The sequence below is a fragment of the Coffea eugenioides genome, chromosome 11 (assembly GCF_003713205.1).
Source record: "Coffea eugenioides isolate CCC68of chromosome 11, Ceug_1.0, whole genome shotgun sequence".
Taxonomy (NCBI): Eukaryota; Viridiplantae; Streptophyta; class Magnoliopsida; order Gentianales; family Rubiaceae; genus Coffea; species Coffea eugenioides.
Window position 1 is genome coordinate 31,720,909 of NC_040045.1, and position 25,254 is coordinate 31,746,162.

The 25,254-nt window shown below is 40.3% G+C and overlaps 3 protein-coding genes across 3 annotated transcripts; 1 reads left to right on the top strand and 2 right to left on the bottom strand.

The window, feature by feature from the left end:
* Positions 1-1,807: 1,807 nt before the first annotated feature.
* Positions 1,808-9,109, bottom strand: LOC113752273 (psoralen synthase-like). Its single transcript, XM_027296393.1, has 5 exons — positions 9,019-9,109; positions 7,909-8,183; positions 4,348-4,587; positions 2,028-2,415; positions 1,808-1,944 (listed from the first exon to the last, which is right to left on the bottom strand). Exons 1-5 carry the CDS (start codon positions 9,107-9,109, stop codon positions 1,808-1,810), a joined length of 1,131 nt encoding a protein of 376 aa, XP_027152194.1.
* Positions 9,110-9,394: 285 nt separating this feature from the next.
* LOC113752274 lies at positions 9,395-16,745 on the bottom strand. Its single transcript, XM_027296394.1, has 6 exons — positions 15,660-16,745; positions 15,141-15,509; positions 12,770-14,576; positions 11,443-11,621; positions 11,314-11,379; positions 9,395-9,553 (listed from the first exon to the last, which is right to left on the bottom strand). Exons 1-6 carry the CDS (start codon positions 16,743-16,745, stop codon positions 9,395-9,397), a joined length of 3,666 nt encoding a protein of 1,221 aa, XP_027152195.1.
* Positions 16,746-22,933: 6,188 nt separating this feature from the next.
* Positions 22,934-23,608, top strand: LOC113752275. Its single transcript, XM_027296395.1, has 2 exons — positions 22,934-23,059; positions 23,228-23,608. Exons 1-2 carry the CDS (start codon positions 22,934-22,936, stop codon positions 23,606-23,608), a joined length of 507 nt encoding a protein of 168 aa, XP_027152196.1.
* The last annotated feature ends 1,646 nt before the right edge of the window (positions 23,609-25,254 follow it).

Genomic DNA, 25,254 nt, shown 5'->3' on the forward strand with positions numbered 1-25,254 from the left:
CTATGCACCGCAACATCCTATCAGATGAAAGTACAGTTTTCCAAAATCAATCGTAGGGAATTTGGACTGTTATTCCTTCGAAACGAGGGATTTAATTACAAGTGTCCGTTGTTACAAATTTTCAGCTGTTCCCGAATTGGTGCAAATTCTACATCGAACTCAGAGTTATCCTGCAACTCCCATGTACCAATTGCGTAGTCCTATGCTATGAATTGTTGTATAGGCATAATAAGATATAACTCAGAATACAAACCTTTTTTTGAATTATTGATCAGTAGCTTAAATACAATTTGCCAACACTAGATATTTGCTGTCTGGTTATTTGGAGAATAGATCAGTATAAGGTCCACATTTATACTTGAAAAGATAGGTAAAGAAGGCCTCTAACTAGAATGTGGAATAGCTACTGCAAATACAGGATTTTTTCTGTGGTTGGTGAGACCAGTGGCTTCAGACATGTACAAATCGTGTGGTTTAGCTCCATCAGTCCATGCAAAATCAAACTTGTATACCAATTTTGCCAATGCAAGCTCGTTGACAGCCACAACAAAGGTAGTACCAGGGCAACCCCTGCTTCCAGCTCCAAATGGAATCAACTCAGAGTTAAAACCTCGAAAATCGATCGTACTATTCAAGAACCTCTCTGGTTAAAATTCGGCAGGCTGATTCCAAGCAATGGATCTCGTAAAATTGCCCAAGCAATTACCATTACTGCTGCACCTGCTGGTATATCATACACCATTATCCTGACGTGTTTAGTTGATTCTCGACGAATGAAATAATGAGATTGGAGTATGAAGTCGTAAAGTCTCCTTGATCACTGCTTTCAAGTACTCCATTTTGTGTAAATCATCTTCAGTGATTTCCGATTTTCCTTCAGTTAATTGTCTTACCTCAGTTTGCAATTTCTCCAGGCCCCAGAAGTTCAGACATTGGCCACTCCATATTGAATCAGTCCTGCAGCAAACACGTCCTAATCATGGCATTTGAAAAAGAAAAAGGAAATGCTGTTTTATTGAAAAAAAATGACATTCAAAGTTGAAAAACTTATAGGATAAGAAGATAACCCTTATTAACGTCAAACACATCTTTTCTATTTCAAAGTTGACGTGGATTATATGATTGTTTATCTGAAAGTTGAATTGTATACCATAACAAAACAAAACTATAGGGTAGCATAATAATTTATTCTATTTTTTGATACTCTGACATTGATTTTATCTCTCACTTACAATTAAAAAAATCTAAAAAGTGTGTCAAATCATGTCTCTAGTTTAGGTGGGGTGCTTACCTTTTCCTTAGGTGTATAGACTTCAATTTTGAAGGTTCTTGATAATATCAAGGAAAGGTTTATTTCCTTAGCTAAGGGAAATGTTTATTTCCCTCTCCAATATTAATAATATCAAGGTCACTGTAAAGCTTAACTAATACGATTAAAATTAATGACAATTATTTGTTAATTAGTGCAAAGCTTAACTTATACGATTGCTTAGTGCCTTAGTTGTCTTTTGATTTTCTTATTGAGCAATAAGAACGCAAACCAACCTGCTAGTGAAACATGAATTCACGAGTAACACTCTAATATTAAAGTGATAGACCATAAAAATAGTGAGTGTAGGCAACACTAATATCATCACCCAACCACATAGCTACCATCTCAATGTTACATATTTCAGGGAGAATTTCCAAGAGCTACATGCAGGCTAAATATAACAGGCAAGACAATTTACATAAGTTCTCAACTTGATCTTGTAAACCTTGCCCTAGGACATGCTAAACTTCTCTGTTCTCTGTGCCAGGAGAGAAACTAAGGAGAATATGGAGTGGCAACAACAAGTATAGGAAGTTTTCTATGCACATCGATGCCACCAGCTTCAGTCATGTCCATGTCCTCTAGTTTTCCTCCATCAAGCAAGGCAAAGGCAAATTTGCGCCGTAATTTTGCTAATGCAAGTTCATTGATAGCCATGGCAAAGGTCTTACTGGGGCATCCCCTTCAGCCGGCAACAAATGGGATCAACTCAAACTTTGAAAATCTAGACCAACATTCAGAAATCTCTCTGGCTGAAATTCCTCGGGCTTCTCCCAAAGCAAAGGGTCTCTTCCAATTGCCGCCCATGCGTTAACGATTAGTCGTGTTCGAATTGGTATGTCATACCCCATTACGTTGATGTCTCGAGTTGATTCTCGAGGAACTAGAAATGGAACTGGGAAATGAAGCCGCAGAGTTTCCTTAATTACTAGCTTTAAACACTGCATTTTGTCAAAATCATCCTCAGTTATCTCTGATTTTCCTTGGCCTATAGCTCTGACCTCATTTTGCAATTTCTCCATGACCTTGGGGTCTCTTAGAAGCTCTAACATCACCCATTCCATGACTGTATGAGTGGTATCAGTTCCAGCTGCAAACATGTCCTAATCATGCAAAATAGAAGCCAATTGTTAATAAGTTGATGTAAAGTGCAGTTTTATATATTATATGCCTTAAAGAGTGGTGATTTTTACCATGATCACGTGGGATCTTTAATCCAAAGTTGGACTTATATGTGAATAATTATGTATTATAAACTATTAAATAAGGTTAAATTCAATTAAAATAATTAATTATGGTTTGGGTTTTAATATATCTAATAGGATGTAAGCCTTTAATGTGTAGAAATTTAAGGGTAATTTCTATTTCTATGATGGGCTGAAATAGAAATCTAAAAAATAACAGAAAAGTTATCTATAAATAGGGTTATGATCTCTAGATCACACGTGTTCTTATTTGTCGTATTTTTAGTCCCTCAAAATAACTCTTTTCTAATATCCCATCGTTAGAAAAGATTGGTGGCTGTCAAACTACAAAAAATAAAATTTATATGAAGACCTACTCCCAAAATCGAGCGAATATAGTGGTGAGTAGGGTCTCCTCAGGGAACTGGTAGATTTATCACACACAGAGAATTTGGGGGGTTTTAGAAAGGAAGATAAAGAACAAATTAAAGATGTAAGGTTACTGAATTTTCAACTGCAAGAAGTGCAGTAACTACAGAATACAATAAACAATTAATTGATACAACCTAGTTAAGGAGATAATTTCGGCACCGGCACACGCAATTGATCATAGATACCTGAATCAATTCACACGTTCGCAAATAAATTGGTTAAAGCAATTTAACAACTGCCAAACTACCAATCTCTTCTTAATTATATGGTGGTTCACAGATGCTCATAAACCACTCCCTTATAAAATAGACAACCCCAAAGACGCTTGTGGGATTTAATCTATTCACAACTTTAGGAATTAGAGAGACCCGATTCTAATTAACAAACACATGTGGGAGTTCATTTAAACTAGATTAACTATTCCGATGATCCAGATTAAATTACTTGCGAGGCAATGAAATTGTGCCGTTTGCCACTAATTTTAAGACGATCAAGTGATACGCTCCCCCGTCTTAATTGGCAGTATACTATTCAGACAATTGAATAATTGGCCACATTAATCCAATAGATCCAAACAATAATAGCCTATTGAAACAAAAAATAATTAAATACCCACGAACACAGAATTCAAAATAGCGCAAAATAATTAAAAAGATCTCACAATTGTCTGTGCACCGAACTTTGATTATTCCTCAACTAGATAAAGGAGTTTAGCCTTGCCTCATGATGAAGACACAATCCAAAGCTTTAATGTAATTTTTGTTCATGAAAAAAGTAAAGCAACTCGAAATCCCAACTCACGTTAGGAAGAAAAGAAAAAGATGACAAGTCCGTCTACTAGTCGGTTGCTTTTGCTCTTTTAAAGTAATTTCGCTGTCGCCGTCGCCGCTCTTTCCTTATTTTTCTCCTTGAGTTGTTGCCAAAAGAGTCTCTGAAGATGTTTCCTAATCCTACGTAGCTTCAGAACGTATCTCCCAACAGTAGTGGCGGCTTCCAAGAATAAGTCTGCGGTCCGTCCTTTTCACACAACTCTGCGGTCTTTGACATAGGTACGCTTTGGAACGACTAGTCTTCTGGAATTTGGCCTCTTTTCATCACTTTTGACACCAATCATCTGCAACTAACACAAATACCAATTACGAGTAGAAACCCATTACTTTACATAATAAATGGCTAAAATTGAGATCAAATATCATCAAATAAAATACACAATTGTCTCACTATCAAATCCCCCCACACTAAGACAATGCTTGTCCTCAATGGAGTAAAGAAAAATAGAAATAAAAAAGAAAGGAATGGGAGCTTCCTTAAAGGCCAAACAAGTGCACGAAAGCATTATGGGGGAGGAGGGTGAGGCGATTGAAAGCTAATGTGGGCAAAGAAGGCTACCAAATTTTCTATCTAAATAGTAGAACGGACCTGCAAGGCTGCGAGGCAATCATCCAAACGCTCAACTCGGTCGCCCAACTCATGAATGGAATTCTGCAGAGTACAGAATTGGGTGTCCCAAGAGAATGGAGCAGTGGAGAAGGAAGGACCTTCCTGACCAGTCTCTGAGGTGGGCTCAATAAGAGGGACCCGGGGTTGGGGCACACTATCTCCTGGAGGTGTTATCTGATAGGCATCACCCACCTTGCGAATAACACCATTCGCTCCAAACTGTACAGGTCCAAAGGCTCAAGCTCGCGAGCCAAGGTGAGCTTGTGGTCCTTATCAAGGTCCAGCACACCCAAATGGACCGCCAAATGCATGATGAGCGAACCCATAATCAAGGGCTTATGGCGCTTGTGAAGGATGAACTGCAACTGAGAGGCCACCTAACAGCCAAAGTTGACCGGCACCTTATTACGCATACACCAGAGGAAATAGAGAAAATAGAATTCCGCTTTGGCGAGAGTGCCAGAGGAATCCTTCCATCCCGAGAAGTTATAGGCCAGAAACCTGTGAATGACTTTCAGCACTGGATTTTTGAGATACAAGGCCCTAGACTGACTCAGGTCGTAGAACTGAGTGTCTGTGGACCACTCCCTCCATATTTCGATATAGTTGCTCGCAAAGGGTTAAGTGAAGTCACAAGCGCTATTGATATAAGTCCCAGAGGTAAGGGTGTCCTCACTCACAAACCCCAAAATCAAGTTAAACTCATTAATGGAATGCTCTTGTGGGGTACCCCGCAGCCTATATTTGATCACCCCCGGTGTGTCTAAAGCTAGAAAATCAAACTTCTTAAATTGGAAGGTGGTGTAAAATTCATAACAAAGTTACTCATACGAAGGATAGTTAATATCCAGGTATTGATCCCACCAAATGGCAGAAAGCAACTGCTTTACTTCCCTAGCAATGTTCAACTAGTCGAGAGTCGGGGGATGGAAACACTTACATGGGGTGAATGGACGCACCACTAAGGAGCTCAATCATTCCTTCTGCTTCGGGGTGAGATCCTTTAGAGGTTTCTCCCACACCCCAGGAGACAAAGTACTCCTAGACAGTCCTAATTGGGACCTAGTGGGAGGTTGAATCGGGGCCCGCTTCTTCCGAGAGTTGGAACCTGATGCATCAGAAGGGGTGGCTTTTTTTGAAGCCATATAAGGGCAAAGATGTCTATTACACAAGCACAGAGCCGACAAGAAAACACCAAATAGAGAGAAGAGACCACAAATGACAACACCCACAGTCAACGAACAATTGATGGAGAAGAAACAAAGATACCCCACTAGCGTCACCAAGGCAAATAAAAGTGATAAAGGCAGACACGGAACGCTCCCGAAATATAGTCAACAATCAAATTCACCCAATCACAACCAACAAATATCCCCAACCCAATAAGAGGATGAAATTAAACAGGAGAAACTCTATTTTCGAGTCACTAGTTGGAAAAAAGAAGAGTAGATAAGGGTACCACTCTGCAAAGCCGCGGAGATCAGCTACAGCGAGCGGATTCCAGCGACGGTCGGGGCGGCAGTTGGAGATGGCAGCGGCGGATGTCCGTGGGTTGCGTGTAGGAAAGCGAGAGGCAGGGCGGCAAAAGGATGGCGGTGGCACGCTCAAAGATAATGGGTTGCGTTGTGGGTGAGGCGGTAGTGTGCGCGAGGAGGAAGTGAGCAGTGGCGGATGTTGGTAGTGGCGGAGGGCCGCAGTCGCGCTTGAGAGAGAGAATCAGGCAGTGACGGAGCGGCGATAGCATCGACATCAATCGCACAAGAAAGAAAGAGACGCGTACAGTGGCGGCGATGGCGATGGCGACGATGGTATGCTGCGAAAATGGGGGGAACCAGGGAAGACAAAAGGAGAAAAGACAAGAAAAGAAAAGAAAAAAATAGAAAAATAGGGTTTAGAGTGGGTCCAGTCACTTTTTACTTTTGTTGTCGCAATGATTGGAAGGCGCGGGCATGCTCTGGAAGCCGAAGTCATCTGCCTCCCTTGTTGTAACAGGACCAATGCGATTCATTGTGCGGCGTGGGCACGCCTTAGAAGCTTAAGTCTTCTATTCATCAATGTTTAAACGCGCCCATTTGCATTTAACACAATGTGTGAGCACGTCTTGGAAGGGAAAGTCTTCTGCCCAAGAATATTGCCTCTAATCTAAAATTAAACTTCACAGGACATATCCATGACCTGAAATAAAGAATTTCTGTCAATAGGAACCCAAACACCCTAATTTTGAACACATAAATATGAAATAAAAACACAAACATGACTAAAAATTGAAACTTTTGGATTGCCTTCCAAGCAGTGCCTCTATTTAACGTCTGTGGCTAGACCAAAAGTAATTTAACAAATTAATTAGAATAGGGGTCGAGCAAATGGACCTCCTCCATAGTGCCAATTTCTGAAACATCAATAAACGGCTTGAGATGATGACCATTAATCTTAAAACTTTTGCCAGTCTCTAAGTTTCTAATTTCAACTACACCACTAGAAAAAACGTTGGCAATCACATATGGTCCAATCCATCGGGACTGCAACTTACATGGCATGAATTTCAACCGAGAGTTTGTGCGTTCTTTGTAAAATCGTGCATTGTCGCAAGCCTCCAAGCAGATCTTCTCCTACTCTTGAAGTTAGAGCTTTCTTTTCTTGCCGTCTCTATCCGTGTTCAAATTACACTGTTTAACTACTCAAAATGCACAATGTTCAATTGCAACAGGTAAATTACACATCTTATCATAAACCAACCTATATGGAGACATTCCGATTGGTATTTTATACGCCGTGCAATATGCCCACAATATATTATCCAGTCGGGTACTCCAATCCTTGCGATTTTGGTTGATCATTTTCTCCAAAATACTTTTAATCTCGTGATTAGAGACCTCCGCATGCCCCTTGGTCTGCGGGTAGTAGGTAGTACTAACTTGATGGTAAACTCCATACTTACGCATCAATACTTCAATGGTGCGATTGCAGAAATAAGTATCTTGATCACTGATAATCGCTCTTGGCACACCAAACCTACTAAAGATATTGGATTTAAGAAATCTTGCAACGACTCGTGAGTCATTAGTTCGGGTAACCTTTGTTTCTACCCATTTTGATACATAGTCTACTGTTAACATAATAAAAAGAATACCAAAAGAACTGGAAAACGGTCCCATAAAATCCATACTCCAAACATCAAAGATTTCACAAAATAACATAGGAACCTGAGGCATTTCATCTTTGTGGGATAAACTCCTAAACTTTTGGCATTTTTCACATCTTTTTGCAAAACAAGTAAGCATCATGAAACAAGATTTGCCAATAAAAGTCATAATCAAGTATTTTTTGAGCAGTTCTTATAGGACCAAAGTGACCGCCACAAGCATAATTATGACAATGAGTAAGTATAGATTGAATTTTTTCATTTGAAACACATCGACGAATAATCTGGTCAGAGTCTATTTTTCACAAATAGGGCTCATTCCAATTGTAATATCGAGAGTCCAATATTATTTTATCCTTCTTATTCTTACTCATACCACTTGAAAATTTGTGACTAACCAGAAAGTTAACAATATCAGCATAATAGGGTTCCTCACCTCTAAATTGAAACAAGTGTTCGTCTAAAAATATCTCAAATATGGGCACTCTCCCTTCTTCTCGAATCAATCGGCTCAAATGGTCTGCCACTGAATTATCCACCCTCTTTCGATCTTTGATCTCCCAGTCATATTCTTGCAGCAGGAGTATCCAACGAATGAGTCTTGGTTTGGACTCCTTCTTTGCCAAAAGGTATTTCAAGGTTGCATGATCAGAGAAAACTGTTACTTTCGATCCTAATAAATACGATCGAAATTTCTCAAAAGCAAAAATAAGTGCTAAAAGCTCCTTCTCTATGGTGGTGAAGTTGCATTGAGTCGGCGACAATGTTTTTTACGCATAGCAAATGACATGCCTACACTTTTCACTTCGCTGACCGAGCACAGCTCCCACTGCATACTGACTAGCATCACACATAAGCTAGAATAACATGCTCCAGTCCGGAGGTTGAATGATTGGTGTCGTGGTCAACATACTTTTTAGTGTATCAAACGACATTTTACACGTATCTCCAAAATCAAATGGTGCCTCCTTTTGAAGTAGTCGGGACAATGGCTGTGCAATTCATGAGAAATCCTTGATGAATCATTTGTAGAATCCTGCATGCCCAAAAAAACTACGAATCTCCTTGATATTAGTAAGGTAAGGTAAGCTAGTAATCAAATCAACCTTTGCTTTATCAATTTCGATACTCCTAAACGAAATGAACATGACCTAAGACTATACATTCCTTAACCATAAAATGACATTTTTCATAATTAAGAACCAAATTTGTTTCAATGCATCGCTGTAAAACTTTTGTTAAATGATACAAGTATTGATCAAACGAATCACCGTAGACTGTGAAATCATCCAATGAATATGTCAATATAATTTTCAATCATGTCAGAAAAAATACTCATCATGCATCTTTGAAATATTCCTGGAGCATTACACAACTCAAAAGGCATATGGCGATGGGCAAAAGTGCCAAATGGGCAAGTGAAAGTGGTTTTGTGCTGGTCCTCCTGGGTAACAGTGATTTGATAATACCCAGAATAGCCATCAAGGAAGCAAAAAAAAAACACTTACTTGCCAATCGCTCAAGCATCTCATTGATGAATGGTAATGGGAAATGATCCTTCCTTGTGACCGCATTCAACTTCCTGAAGTCTATACACATTCTCCACCCATTTTAGAGTCTCATTGGCACCAACTCATTCTTCCCATTCCGCACAAGTGTAATTCTAATCTTTTTAAGGACGACATGCACTGGACTTACCCACTCGCTATCGGAGATAGGAAAAATAATTCCTAACTCCAATAGTTTGAGAATCTCCTTCATTACCACCTCTTTCATGGCTGGGTTAAGTTTCCTCTAATGTTCCCTTACCGATTTTGCATCTGGTTCAAGTAGAATATGGTGCATGCAAATGGATGGATTTATACCTTTGATATCTGCCAACATCTATCCAATTGCAGGTTTAAATTCTCGCAACACTCTTAAGAGTTTTTCTTCTTGTACTGCTGTCAGATCACTTGCAACGATGACCGACAGAGTGTTATGATCTCTCAGATAAGCATACTTCAAATGCTTTGACAATTCTTTTAATTCCAACTTGGGTGCCTGTTCAACAGAGGGTAAAATTCTCTCATTAGAAATAGGTAATGGTAAAAATAAGTCTACTGACCTGTTGGAAAATGCAGGAAGTGAATGAAGTGATATAATTGCTTCTATGGTATCCCCATCATCTGCTCTTTCCACTTCCTCATTCGTCTTGCTCTATTATAACACAAATTTCAGCTTGTTTTTCACGAGATTCTGTTCAAAATAATCTTGCACAATGGAATTAGTGACACAAACACAATTAACAGACTCAGTATCATCCGGGTATTTCATTGCATCAAAAATGTTAAAAGTGACTGTTTCCCCGTTCAAATTCTACCGATAAGGTACCTTCGTGCACATTTATCTTTGTTCTAACAGTACTCATGAATGGTCTACCTAGAAGAAGTACAGCTGAATTGGCTGAGTTATCATCATTCATGTTAACAATATAGAAATTCGCAGGAAAGATAAACTCATTAACTTTCACTAGAACGTCTTCAACTACACCGTCAAGGTAAACTTTGACCTATCGGTTAATTGAATTATTACCCTTGTATCCTTTAAAGGTCCTAAGTTTAAGGCCCTAATTATGGACAAAGGCATGACATTGATAGATGCCTTTAGATCAAGCATACCTTTTTCTATCCTCTTCTGACCTATGATGCAGGATATAGTGAACATACCTGGATCCTTGCATTTGTGCGACAACTTCTTTGGAAGAACTGCTGACACATTCTCACCTACCTTCACTTTGTCTTGAAAATTCAACTTGTTCCGATTAGCATAGTTATTAAACCCAACTCGACCCGGTGGTCGAACCAGTCAAACCAGTGAATCGGCCATTGGACCGGACCAGATTTCAAAATCACATCGTTTAGGCAAGGGGACCGTTGACTAGTCGACGACCCGGCGGTCCGACCGAATTAAATTGAAAACCCGGCCAATTTTGTCAACAAATCCAATTTTGTGGAAAAATTTTAATGCCTTCTTTGGAATTTGAATCTTAGACCTCTGCCCAACACTACAACATACTTACCACCAGGCTACTTCGAAATATGCTAAGAGAATAGCTTTATTATAATATATAAATATTTTTTTAATTCTATCTTTTTTTTCTCTAAAACAAATATATTGGAATCTTTTAATAAAAACTTATTACCCTCCAAACTCTATAAGTTATAAAATGGATTTCAAAAATAACATATTACATAATTCATTTTAAAGACAAATATTATTTTTAATAATTTTTTACACTTAAAATTCATAAATAAGCTAGATAATTGCACTAAATATAGATAAAATTTTACACTTGAAATTTGGTATTTACTAAATAATTTTATATTTGATTGATTCTTATATGAATTAATTATTTTATAGCAAATTAAATTAAATGAGCTTTTGCTATTGCATTATTTATTCCAATTTATATCATATATCTTATATAAAAAATTATGAAATAAATATTTAAATATATTAAGTAACCCACCGGTTCAACCACTCATCCACCGATTGAATCAGTAACTCGTTGACCCACCTCCTTCGCCGGATTCCTTCCCAAATGGGGTTTAATAACTATGCCGATTAGTACACAATCCCTTCAAAAACTTCGCATATTTAGGCAACTGCCTAATGGCATCAAGCAAAGGGATGTTGATTTTCACTTTCCTAAAGGTATCTAAAATCTCCTTCTCAGACTCCTCTTTCTTGGCTTTAGCCAACTTACCAGGAAAAGGAAGGTTAATATTAAATGTCTTAGGAGCATTTTACTGGTGACTTACCTTTTTCTCTTCACGCTCCCCAGACACTTGTTCATCTTCAACTCCTACTGCTTCCGATTCTGAGGACTGCACCTCCTTGCCACTTTATAGAAGCACTGCACTGACATTCTTCTTTGGATTGGGAATTACCTGAGATGGTAGCTTCCCTTTGTCATTCTCAACGCTGCTCATTGAAGATGCCAGTTGTGACATTTGCGTCTCCAAATTCTGAATGCTAACGCGAGTCTCTTGTTGAAATCTCTGCGAGTCCTCCTGCATTTGACAAGTGCTATTAGCTAGAGATTTGACCATATCTTCAAAGGACATACCTGAATTAAATGCAGATGATTGCTGTACTAGTGGTCTCTGCAGGAATGAACCAAGGGATTGCGGCGTGAGCAGCCGAGGCGGCCGTGGACTGCGGCGAGCTTCGGGCAGCAGCGGCGCGCTGCGGTGGGTGGCGTGCGGTGCGAGACGGCAGCGCGCGCGAAGGAGATGGGCTGGTGGAGCGCGCGGCGGCAGTGATGGAGATCTGCTGGTTGGCAACAGAGGAGGCGTGGGTTGCGACTGATGGTTGCGAATCGAAGAGAGAGGGAGAGAGCTCGCGGCGGGAGCGGAGATGGTGGGAGGGCGGCGCGGCTCTCGGTCGGCGTGCGCAGAGAGAAGGGGAGCAGCGGGGAAGAAAGAAAGAAAAGAGAAAGAGAGAAGAAGAAAGAAAGAAAAGAAGAAAAGAAAGAAAAGAAAAGAAAAAAGAAAAATAGAGAAATTGATGTTTTTTTTTTAAATGTTTCTTTTCTTTTCCTTCCAATTATGAGGCTCTTTGAGCCACGGAAATAAATTTTTTTAAATTTGGAAACTAAAGCTACGGTGATAAGAAATGTTTATTCAAAATTTTTTTTTTTTTTTGAATCCCTACCTTTCCCGCGAACGTGACGCGGGCACGTCATGAGGGCAAGAGAGCTCCCAGAAGTTTCAGAAGTTTCTGATCGTGAGCTTCCTGCACATCTCCACGCGGGCGCGTCATGAGGGCAAGAGAGCTCCCAGAAGTTTCAGAAGTTTCTGATCGTGAGCTTCCTGCACATCACCACGCGGGCACGTCATGACTGAAGGGCACCTATAGATCAGCAAAAACGCAAATTGAAACCCAAAATCAGTCTAATTCAGGGAGAACACATCTAAACTATCACACGAAATTGAACAAACAATGAAAAGGAACAATTGGGTTGCCTCCCAATGAGCGCCTTTCTTTAATGTCTTTGGCTAGACATCGTCCAAAACTTTGCTTAAACTAAGCAAATCGAGTCTTCCAAGTGCACCATCTCCACCCGTTCAATTGGAACCCCTTCATAATACGGCTTGAGACGATGACCATTCACTACAAATTTCTTCTCAGTCTTCAAACTTTGGATCTCTACTGCACCATAATGAAAGACATTAGTCACAACAAAAGGACCAATCCAACGAGAACGTAACTTACCTGGAAATAACTTCAATTTGGAGTGGTACAGGAGAACTTTTTGCCCACACTCGAATGTCCTCCTCGAGATCTGTTGGTCATGAAAAATCTTATTTTTCTCCTTATAAATTACCGCATTCTCATAGGCCTCATTGCGAATCTCCTCCAACTCCTGTAAATCCAATTTCCGTCGGGCACCGGCCTCTTCTAGGTTCATGTTGCATTGCTTTATCGCCCAAAAAGCCTTGTGCTCGAACTCCACTGGAAGATGGCAAGGCTTACCAAATACTAACCTATAGGGAGACATCCCTATAGGCGTCTTGTAAGCGGTCCTGTATGCCCACAAAGCATCTTCCAACCTTGAACTCCAATCTTTCCTATCGGGGCGCACCATTTTCTCCAGAATGGACTTAATCTCCCGGTTTGATACCTCCGCTTGACCATTGGTCTGAGGGTGGTACGATGTCGAGACCCTGTGGAGTACACCATACTTGCGAAACAACGCAGCTATGGTTTTGTTGCAGAAGTGCGTCCCCCTATCACTGACAATGGCTTTTGGCATTCCAAATCGTACAAAAATATTAGACCTAATAAAATCTGCAACTACCTTCGAGTCATTAGTCCGAGTGGCCTTAGCCTCCACCCATTTGGACACATAATCAACTGCCAGCAAAATATACAGAAAACCAAATGAAGTAGGAAAAGGCCCCATGAAATCTATACCCCAGACATAAAAAATGTCTACAAAAATCATCGGGACTTGGGGCATATGATCCCTACGGGTTATATTACCTATCCTTTGACAGCGATCACATGACTTACAAAATACATAGGCATCCTTAAACAATGAAAGCCAATAAAATCCACTTTCTAAAATCTTATGAGCAGTTCTCTTGGGTCCAAAATGACCTCCACAGGCAAAAGTATGACAAAAAGCTAGAATCGATTGGAATTCCATTTCACTTACACATCTCCTCATTACCTGATCTGCACACCTCTTCCACAGGTACGGGTCATCCCAGATAAAATACTTGGCGTCGCTCTTCAATTTATCCCTCTTCGATTTTGGCCAACCTGCAGGAAAATTACCAGTTACCAAATAATTGACCAGGTCAGCATACCAAGGCAATTGAGAATGCAAGGAAAATAAATGCTCTTCAGGGAATGCATCCTTCAATGGCTCATTGTCCTCCCCAACTGGTATGCGACTCAAATGGTCTGCTACTAGATTTTCTGAGCCTTTTTTGTCCCTTATCTCAAGGTCAAATTCCTGTAGTAGCAATATCCACCTGATGAGTCTAGGTTTGGCATTCTTCTTGGTCATTAGGTACCTTAACGCTGCATGATCAGAAAATACAATTACTTTAGCTCCTAACAAATATGACCTGAATTTTTCTAAAGCAAAAATAACCGCAAGAAGCTCCTTCTCAGTGGTGGAATAATTCAACTGGGCTCCATTCAAGGCCCGGGATGCGTAATAGATGACATGAGCCGCCTTTCCTACTCTTTGCCCCAGTACAGCCCCAACAGCATGATCACTGGCATCGCACATGATTTCAAATGGCAAACTCCAATCGGAGGGCTGGATGATTGGGGGTGAAGTCAACAATTCCTTCAGCTTGTCAAAGGCTCTCTCACACTTGTCATTAAACTCGAAGGCTACATCCTTTTGCAAGAGTTGGAACAATGGGGCCCCAATTTTTGAAAAATCCTTGATGAACCTTCGATAAAAACCTGCATGCCCAAGAAAAGAACGCACCTCCCGCACATTTGCGGGGTAAGGTAATGCAGAAATAACGTCTATTTTAGCCTTGTCAACCTCGATGCCCTTAGATGATACAATATGACCCAGGACTATCCCGTGCTCAACCATAAAATGACATTTTTCCCAATTAAGCACGAGATTAGTCTCTATACACCTTATCAGGATCAATTTCAGGTTATCTAGACACGTATCAAACCTATCACCATACACACTGAAATCATCCATGAAAACCTCTATTATTTTCTCAACATACTCAGAAAAGATGCTTACCATACATCTCTGGAACGTTGCAGGTGCATTGCATAATCCAAATGGCATTCGTCTATAGGCAAAGGTCCCGAACGGCCATGTGAAGGTTGTCTTCTCTTGATCCTCTGGTGCAATTGCTATCTGAAAATATCCTGAAAATCCATCCAAAAAGCAATAGTAAGCCCTACAAGCTAGACGTTCAACCATCTGATCAATGAAAGGGAGAGGGAAATGGTCTTTTTTAGTGACGGCATTTAGCCTACGGTAGTCTATACACTGCCTCCATCCAGTGGGCTTGCGTACTGGTACGAGCTCACCCGTTTGGTTGGCTTCTACCGTTACTCCTGTCTTCTTTGGGACTACCTGGACCGGACTCACCCAAGGGCTATCAGATATTGCAAAGATGATCCCCACATCTAGCAATTTTAAAATCTCTTTCTTTACAACTTCCATCATGAGGGGATTAAGCCTCCTTTGAGCCTGCCTAACAGGTTTGACATCCTCTTCTAGTCTAATCCGGTGCATACAGATGGCCGGGCTGATTCCCTTAATGTCAGCAATTGTCCAACCTATCGCCTCTTTATGCTCTCTAAGGACCCGGATCAGTTTCTCCTCCTGGGTTTTTGACAGTGCCGATGAGATAATCACCGGGAGTGTCTCATTATCACCCAGATATGCATATTTCAGGTGCTCTGGTAGAGGTTTCAACTCCAGTACAGGTGCCTGCACCACAGATGGCAATACCCTCTGGTGAGGTTAGGGAGTAAATATAGGTAAGACTTCATATCTTTTCGTGGTGGTCTGCAATGAGTGTAATGCACCTATTGTGCATTTTAGATCTTCACTCCACTCCACCTCAGGAGTTGTTTCCAACTCGAGGTGCTTGGTCAAAGCTACCTCCAACTCATCCCTGCCAACAGTTTCAAATACTTCCTGCACCGCAGGGTCAATAGCACTCACAGAGAAAACTGAGCTAAAGTTGGAGTTTGAGGGATATTTCATAGTATCAAAGATATTAAAGTGCACAATTTCCCCATCAAATTCCATGGATAAGGTACCCTTATTAACATCAATTTTTGTTTGTGCTGTGCTCATAAAGGGTCTACCCAATAACAAAGGTGAGGGATCAGGGGAGTGATCATCATCCATATCAAGTACATAAAAATCAGCTGGAAACACCAAATCATTAACTTTCACCAACACATCTTCAACCAACCCATCAGGATATGCATTAGTGCGGTCAGCTAATTGAATGATTATTCCAGTTTCTTTTAATGGACCTAGCTTTAGAGAAGCATATATAGATTTAGGCATGACATTAATTGATGCTCCCAAGTCCAACATGGCCCTTCTAATCACAGTGTTCCCTATCCTACAGGGGATAGTAAACATACCTGGGTCCCCGCACTTGGGTGGAAACTTTCTCTGCAGGACCGCTGACACATTCTCCCCAACAATAACCCGTTCATCTCCCCTCAATCGCCTTCGGTTGACACACAAGTCCCTTAGGAATTTGGCATATTTTGGTACTTGTTTGATTGCGTCTAAGAGGGGGATGTTTATCTCAACCTTGCGAAAAACCTCCAAAATCTCCTTTTCCTTATCCTGCTTCTTCGATTTTTTCAACCTGCTAGGGAAAGGAGGCAGGTTAGTTTTAGCTGTAATTACTGGGTCAGGAAGTACCTTTGGGTCTGCACCATTGCTGTTCTCCCTTTCAAGCTCATTTTCGATCTTTTCCTCATCCTTATCCTTAGGGATCACAGGTTCAGGCCCCTGAATTTCCTTCCCGCTCCTCAGAGTCATGGCGCTCACATTCTTCGGGTTCAACTCAGGTTGAGATGGCAGCTTCCCTTGGTTCTGGGAATCCAAATGGTTGATTGTTGTGGCCATTTGACTTATCTGATTCCTTATATCCTGCATTTCGGAGTCCGTCCTTTGCTGACTTTGCACCATGGTTGTCATCATTTGTTGATTTTGCGCCATGGTTTGTCATCATTTGTTTCATCATCTCCTCCAAAGATGGACCAGAGCTTGGGGGCGGAGGTGGTCGGGATTGGTATTGCTGCTGGTACCCTGGTGGCTTATTTGGCACAAAGTTAGACTGCCTGTTCGGTGTAAAGTTGGGTTGCCTATTCCCTCAATAACTGAGGTTGGGATGATCTCTCCACCCGGGGTTGTAGGTGCTTGAGTAAGGGTCGTACTGCTTCCTTGGCGCGGCGCGTGGTCAGCCATGTTCACCTGTTCTGCAGTTTCTTCCTGAATCATTGGGCACATGTCTGCAGAGTGACCTATACCAGTGCAAATCCCGCATGCCCTGGCTTGTGATGCATTTCTCACAGCCTGTTGCCTAACAAACGCGGTCAACTCAGTTAGCTGCTGCTGCATGGAGGGTGTCTCTACCTCATTCACCCTGCGTATTGGACAATCCTCTCGCGTACCGAATTGTTGTGAATTCTCTGCCATCCTCTCAATCAACTCCCGTGCTTCTTGAGGGGTTTTGTTCACCAGTGCCCCTCCACTTGCAGCATCAATTATGCTCCTGTCCCCAAAAAGGAGCCCCTCATAAAAATACTGAATGAGCAACTGCTCGCTTATCTGGTGCTGGGGACACTTGTGCAACAAGAAGTTGAACCGTTCCCAATACTCATAGAGTGACTCCCCTGGGTGCTGCTTGATCCCACAAATTTCTTTCCTCAGACTTACAGCCCTGGACGCAGGAAAATATTTATCTAAAAATTTTTTCTTCAATTGGTCCCACGTGGTGATGCTACCTGGTGACAGGTAGTACAGCCAGTCCTTCGCAGAATCTTTCAAGGAGAAGGGAAATGCCCTCATTTTTATCTGCTCTTCTGTAATGCCCGGGGGCTTCATGCTGTTGCACACGACATCAAACTCCTGCAGATGCTTATACGGCTCCTCACCTGGTAAATCATGGAAAGAGGGTAAAAGAGAAATCAAACCAGATTTTAACTCAAATGAAGTGTTTTCACTCAAACTCGGGAAAGTAATGCACAAAGGCTGCTGATTTAAATTAGGGGCAGCCAACTCCCTTAATGTTCGTGCATTAGCCATGGGAATTTCTTCTTGCTCCGAGTCACTCGAAGTGTCACCAAATGAATCTGTTGGTTCAACTCCTGACTCAGGTCTCTGAGATGTAGCACTGGAGTGCTCCTCTCTGAGCTGTCTGGTTTCCTTCCTCGTTCTACGCGCGATCTTCTCTACTTCAGGGTCAAAAATCAAATCACCTGTACGAAAAGATCGAGGCATACACTAGAAGAAAACCAGAAAATTAGGACAAAAAATGAATTTAAAAAGAAACAAATAATAATGCCAGTCCCCGGCAACGGCGCCAAAAATTGACAGGTTGTCAGCCTGTGCAATAATAAAACCTGCTCAAACTAAAAGTAATTTCTGTAGACAGCGGTAAGCAGGGTCGAATCCACAGGGACTGGGAGTAATTGTTCCTTTTCAAACTCACAGTGACAAAGGGGGGTGTTTTTGTGGATAGACAACTAAAAATAATTAAACAATCCAACTAAAAACAAATAATTAACTAGCACAAGTTTAGCAGGAATTAAATCAAGCATAAATAAATTCTAGCCAAGGACGCAACTACTCTGGCACAGTCCAATCATCCGATCATTGATGCAAGAGATGTTTACTTAATGTATTAATAGGCTAGTTATAGTCTGACGACCAATTTTTCCTTAAATTATTGATAACCAAGGTACGACCGTTGATTACCCCTAATCAGCAAATACTCCTAGGTACGACCATAGGAAGTAATTTTCCAATTGCATTAATAACTAGAAAAACCTAGCCCTAATCAATAACACGCTACGAGGATTATTTAAATTAGATCGCACGTTCCCCTAATGTGTAAACACACCAGTTGCCACTAATATTAATCAATCAAACAATTACGGATTTAATTGACTAAATTGGCACGAGATTAATAAATCACATTGAACACCGGGCCCTTGACATCCAATTAATAAAATAATCCCATGAAAATTCAAGCAGACAACGTGCAAATATTAATAAATTAAGGAACACGTGAAAATTAATTAGATCTTACAGATTTTCGGGAGTGCGCCGTCGAGTTGACCCTTGACTAGATGGAAGGCTTAGCCACGCCGCATAATGAAATCACCACACGAATTAATAAATTGCAAAGGCATTGCGTTTTCTATTAGGAAGTAAGGAATAAAAGGTGTTTTTCCCGTTGGGAAATATTGTCGAACACCTGGCGTGTGTCAGAGGCCAGTCAGGAGAAGGAAAGAAAAACTAAAGACTAGGCTAAAAACTAAACTAAAAGATAAACTAAAAACTAGCCATGTCTTCTTTCCCTACGTTCCCTATTTAAGAAACAAAAGAAAGATAGACTAAAGCTATCTAGGTGGTCCCCACACATGTGGACAAAGCCTCCCAAGTACTTCTTGTTCCAAGTCTCTTTTACGTAGCTTTTTTTGAAGAGCCCAAATGACTTATAGCTTTGTGGTCCCCACCAATCCAAGGGCCCAAGGATTGAATCCCTTAGAAGTCTCCATATTCTTCATAAAATCCCTCCTTTTTGGTAGTTTTCTGTTTCATTCCTGAAATTAAGTCCAGATACCAAATATGAGTAGATATCAGCAATTAACACAATATTTATCAGGGGTAAAAGGGGAAATTAATAATAAAATTACTAACAAATTATACCCTATCAGTCTCTGCAGGAATGGTTGTTGAAAGCCTAAGGGATTTGGAGCATAGCTGAAGTTGGGGTGGTTCTGCCACCTCGGATTATATGTGGGCGCATATGGGTCATTTCTCCTTTGGGATGGTCCAGGCAAACCTCCCATGGCACTGGTTTGCTCGTGAGGGTCTTCTTAGAGGGTCGGGCACATATCGGTCGCATGTTCAGGGGCAGCACATATCCCACATGCTTTAGTTGCATGTACTTGCCCTATAGCCATTTGACGAACTAATGTAGTTAGCTCCGTTAATCTATTTGCGAGGTCAGAATGATTTACCTTATTGACCCTTCTAGTCACTGCCTCAAATCTGACTCCAAACTGTTGAGAATTCTCAGCCATGTTCGAGATAAGGCGTTTGGCTTCATCTGTTGTCTTATTTACTAAAGCACTGCCACTCGCTGCATCTACCATACTTCTATCCATGGGTAGCAGTCCCTCGTAAAAATACTAGATCAGCAATTGGTCAGGGATCTGATGGTGCAGGCAACTAGCACACAACTGTTTGAACCGCTTCCAATATTCATAGAGAATTTCTCCATTAGCCTGCCTAACTTCACATATTTCCTTCCTGATGTTGATGGCCCTAGAGACTGGGAAGAACTTCTCAAGGAATTGCCATTTCAATCTTTCCCACGTAGTGATGGACCCCAATGGCAAGTAAAATAACCAGTCCTTAGCCTTGTCTACTAGGAAGAAAGGAAACGCGCGCAGCTTGATTTGTTCTTCCATAACTCCATGAGGTTTCATGGATGAACATACTACATGGAATTCCTTCAAGTGCTTGTGTGAGTTCTCACCTGCAACACCGCGAAAAGTAGGTAACAAATGAATCAATCTTAATTTTAATTCAAAAGCCTACTCAGTGTCAGGATACGTAATGCACAGAGGCTGTTGGTTAACATTTGGGGTTGCAAGTTCCCTCAAAATCCTTTGGGCTACCATTGTTTCGTTGGGTCCAATCAAGTCTGCTTCCAATTCAACGGATGAATCACTTAAGTCAGAATTTTGTTCCAGTCCGAGAAGTATTGCCGCTGAAACTTGTTGCTTTTGCAACTTAGTCTCCCTCCTTGCTGCTTTCTCGATCTCTGGGTCAAATTCGAGTGTTCCTGTACAGGAAGATCGAGGCATAAAACATGGGCTAAACAAAGCCTGTGCAATAAATAACTTCAAACACCAGATCCCTGACAACGGTGCCAAAATTTGGTAGTTGTCAAACTATCAAAAATAAAATTTATATTAAGACCTACTCCCAAAATTGAACGAACATAGTGGTGAGTAGGGTCATCTCCTCAGGAAACTGGTAGATTTATCACACACAGATAATTTGGAGGGTTTTAGAAAGGAAGATAAAAAGAACAAATTAAAGACGTAAGGTTACTGAATTTTCAACTGCAAGAAGTGTAGTAACTACAGAATATAATAAACAATTAATTGACACAATCCAATTAAGGAAATAATTTTGACACCGGCTCACACAATTGATTATAGATACCTGAATTAATTCACACGTTCGCAAATAAATTGGTTAAAACAATTCAACAACCGCCAAACTACTAATCTCTCCTTAATTATATGGTGGTTCAGAGACGCTCGTAAACCACTCCCTTGTAAAATAGACAACCCCAGAGACGCTCGTGAAATTTAATCTATTCACAGTTTTAGGAATTGGAGAGATCCAATTCTAGTTAACAAACACACATGCGGGCTCATTTAGATTAGATTAACTATTCCTACGATACAAATTAAATTACTTGCAAGGCAATGAAATTGTGCCGTTTGTCACTAATTTTAAGACGATCAAATGATACGCACCCCCGTTTTAATTGGCAGTATACTATTCAGACAATTGAATAACTTGCCACATTAATCCAATAGATACAAACACTAATAGCCTATTATAACAAAGAATAATTAAATACCCACGAACGCAGAATTCAAAATAGCGCAAAACAATTAAAAAGATCTCACAATTATCTGTGCACCGGACCGTGATTATTTCTTAACAAGATAAAGGAGTTTAGCCTTGCCTCATCACGAAGACGCAATCCAAAGCTTTAATGTAATTTTTGTTCATGAAAAAAGTAAAGCAACTAATCTAGCAACCTCGAAATCCCAACTCACGTTAGGAAGAAAAGAAAAAGATGACAAGTCCGTGTACTAGTCGGTTGCTTTTGCTCTTTTAAAGTAATTCCGCTGCCACCTCTCTAGCCAATCAAGTGGTTTGTATCTATAAGGGATCCATTTCCTTATTTTTCTCCTTGAGTTGTTGCCAAAAGAGTCTCTGAAGATGTTTCCTAATCTTACGCAGCTTCATAACGTATCTCCCAACAATAGTGGCGGCTTCCAAGGATAAGTCCGTGGTCTGTCTTTTTTACACAACTCTGTGGTCTCTGACGTGGGCACGCTCTAGAATGACTAGTCTTCTAGAATTTGGCCTCTTTTCATCACTTTTGACACTAATCGTTTGCAACTGACACAAATACCAATTACGAGTAGAAACCCATTACTTTGCATAATAAGTGGCTAAAATTGAGACTAAATACCATCAAATAAAATACACAATTGTCTCATAATCAAAGATATCAGAAAGAAATTAAAGAGATCTCTTAAGTGATTAGCGAATACTTGTTGACTTAGAAAATCACTCCAATATCTCTGAGGATTCAAGTGTCAGTTAGTCAACATGAATCCAGGTACACTTCCGTAATTTTACTGTTAATTTATTTCTTAATAATCACCATAAAGATTTTGGACTTCATAGGTAATAGTTTTCATCAAAACTTAATATAAACAACCACCATCAAGTGGTATCAGAGCAGGATATGGTTGATTATTAGGAAATAATTTGGTATTAATAATTCATAGTTTTCAAGTTATTTTTAACTAGAATTATTTTTGTTTTGATTGTGCGCTAGTTGACAATCTTGAATTGTGGTTTTAATGTAATTTGTTTGCTTATATTTTCGGTAAATTTGCACTATCCAATTCATTGCTTTTGGTTGCATATAAATCAATGGCTTTGTCGAAATCAATAAGCATGACGCACAATCAAGTATAGATATTTGCTTTGTTTGTTATGATTAGTTGGCACATGGTTCAAATGCACGTGGTTCCAGGATTACATGTGCTTGTCTTGTTTGATTGTTGAATTTTGTGAACCTCATGATATGTTGGCACGAGTCATAATATGTGGGACCCACATACTTTCCATGATATAAGTTAACTTGGGGCTTGTTTGGAAGTGAAGTTTTTGGCCAAGTTTTTTAGCTACTAGTTTTTTAACAACTTTTGCTACAGGAACCCCAAAAAACTTATCAAAATTTTTTACCTACACACTTTAAAATAATATACAAAAAATTTCCCTTCAATTTTTCTTCTTTTTCCTCCCCACCCAACCGGCCATAACCTCCACCACCGCTTCCCGTGCCGGTAATGAAATCTCAACACCCCAAGCTAAAAATTGCACCCCGTCCACTTTTTTCTTGCGGATTTTTTCGCAACTGTATTCAAACAGTGCTCAGTCCGACCACCACCACTTCTCCAACACTCCCTTTCCCAGCCACCTCTGATCAGCCAACGCCAAAACCAACATCACCACCACCACCACCACCACCACCACCACCTCCTCCTCCTCCTCTCCCTCATCCACCGTCTTCCTCTCATCCACCACATGCACCGACCAAACCCGATTCGGAATCATCCTCATCTTCCACAAACACCTCCCAGAGCTTCACCCAATTGAGGTTCCCACTGACTAACTCCCTCATCTCTCACCATTTTATACACCCGTATCAGCAAACTCAAGAAAAGCCAAAGATTTCGGAGCCCACCCCACCAAGAAAAGCGCCTGATTCTCTGCCGCCGCCGCAACTATCTGCTACCAAGTTGGAAGAAACTTTTCATGTTGCGGAGCTTCATTTCAGCTCTGGATCCGACGAAGACAAGCTCGGCGCGCTACACCTGCTAGAAAAGTCACTCGTTCCAAACCCACGCGCAGTCGCGGACGGTGGAGATGCAGGGGCATGCCCGGCTACGGTCATGAAATGGGTAGTGGGCTGTCTAAAAGAAAGGGTCATGGCTAAGTCGGCGCAGTCGAAACCGAGGTAGTTGGGGTTGTGGTGGACGCAATGGCGGATTTGGAGGGTGCGGTGGCAGAAAGGTCGTTGGCAGTATTGGAGTGGGGGAACTTTTGCAGGGGTGGGGAAGGGGGGTGGCGGGCAGAGGGAGAGAGAGGGAGAGCTTTTGCAGGGGTGGGGGAGGGGGGTTGCGGGCAGAGGGGAGCGACGGGGGAGCTTTTGCAGGGGGCGGCGGAGGTAACGGGGAAGAAGAAGAAGAAGAAGAAGAAAAGAAAAAGGAAAGAAAGAAAAAGAAAAAGAAAGAGAAAGAGAAAAAAAAAGAAAAGGAAAAAAAATTTCACCTTCACCTTACAAAAATTTCTACAAAATTTTTTCAAAAACTTCTACAGTACACTACAGTAAAGTTTTAGACAAACTCCCAAAAAACTCAGGTTCCAAACCGGCCCTTGATTTCTGGTTTTGGTAAGTTGTTCGTTTTTTCCCTATTTCAACAAAAAGCCTTGCGGCTTGTTTTCTTAGTTTATTCATTCAAGAGTTTTGATTAACATAATATTTAGTAGGGCCCGCATGATATGTAACTTATTAATATGTTAAGGAAATTTGGGTTTCTCTAATTTGTGTCTAATTTGTGTGAACCCTAATAAAGTTAAACAACACGTTTAAACTTTTGAAAAAAAAGTCCATAAGATTGGTTCACTAGGTATATAGTCTTATAAGACATTTATGGATTTCAAGAAAATTTTGGATTTGAATGATAAATTTGGGACAAGTTATAGATATGGACTTTTAATCCAATAAATCTTGATCCATTTGACTGGTTTGACCAGAATTTGGCTGGTTTGAATACATTTGACCAGAATTGATTAGTTTGACAAGATTTGACTGATTTGACCACATTTTGATCAGAATTAACTAAAGTTGATTTTGATCGAAAATTTTGTGTACATCGTGTAATTTTAAATTTGAATATTTGTATGATTATATATATATAAGAATAAATTAATTGAAACAATATGCCACGAAAATGACCTCTTTTGTGAAAATTAATTTATTTTAAAATAGAACTAGTTGGGTGCTTGTAATTTTGTTAATATTGATCAGCCCAAATGAAGGTCAATATTTAATAAAATTGCATATGCACTTGTAGTAATAAACACGTGATGATTATTCGAATTTTTTCATGTGAATTATAAATTGACCCAAAGGAAAATTTATGTTTAACATGTTATTATTATCAGTGTTTATTATTGCGCCAAGATATCAGTTAGAAGTTAATATTTTTATTCAAAGACAAAATATTAATGAAATATTGGTATCTTGAAATGGGGTTACCTTTATTTAAATTTATTATTATTTTTTGGTGTATGTAAGTTTGTTTTAACTATTTTATGTTTTCTGTTCAGTTGCGAATGATCTTACAAATATTACTACCAATATCAATAATATTTCTATGCTGAATGGCACAAATTTCAAGTTCTAAAAAGAAAATCTCTTAATTGTTCTTGGAGTAATGGATCTCGACTTTGCGTTAAGGGATGATTTTCCTCCACCTCTTATAGATTAGAGTACATCTGATGAAAAGAGGAATAAGGAAAGGTGGGAGAGATCAAATCGCCTGTGTTTGATGATCATTAAAAAGGACGTTCCAAAAGCATTCAGAGAAACAATATCAGAAAC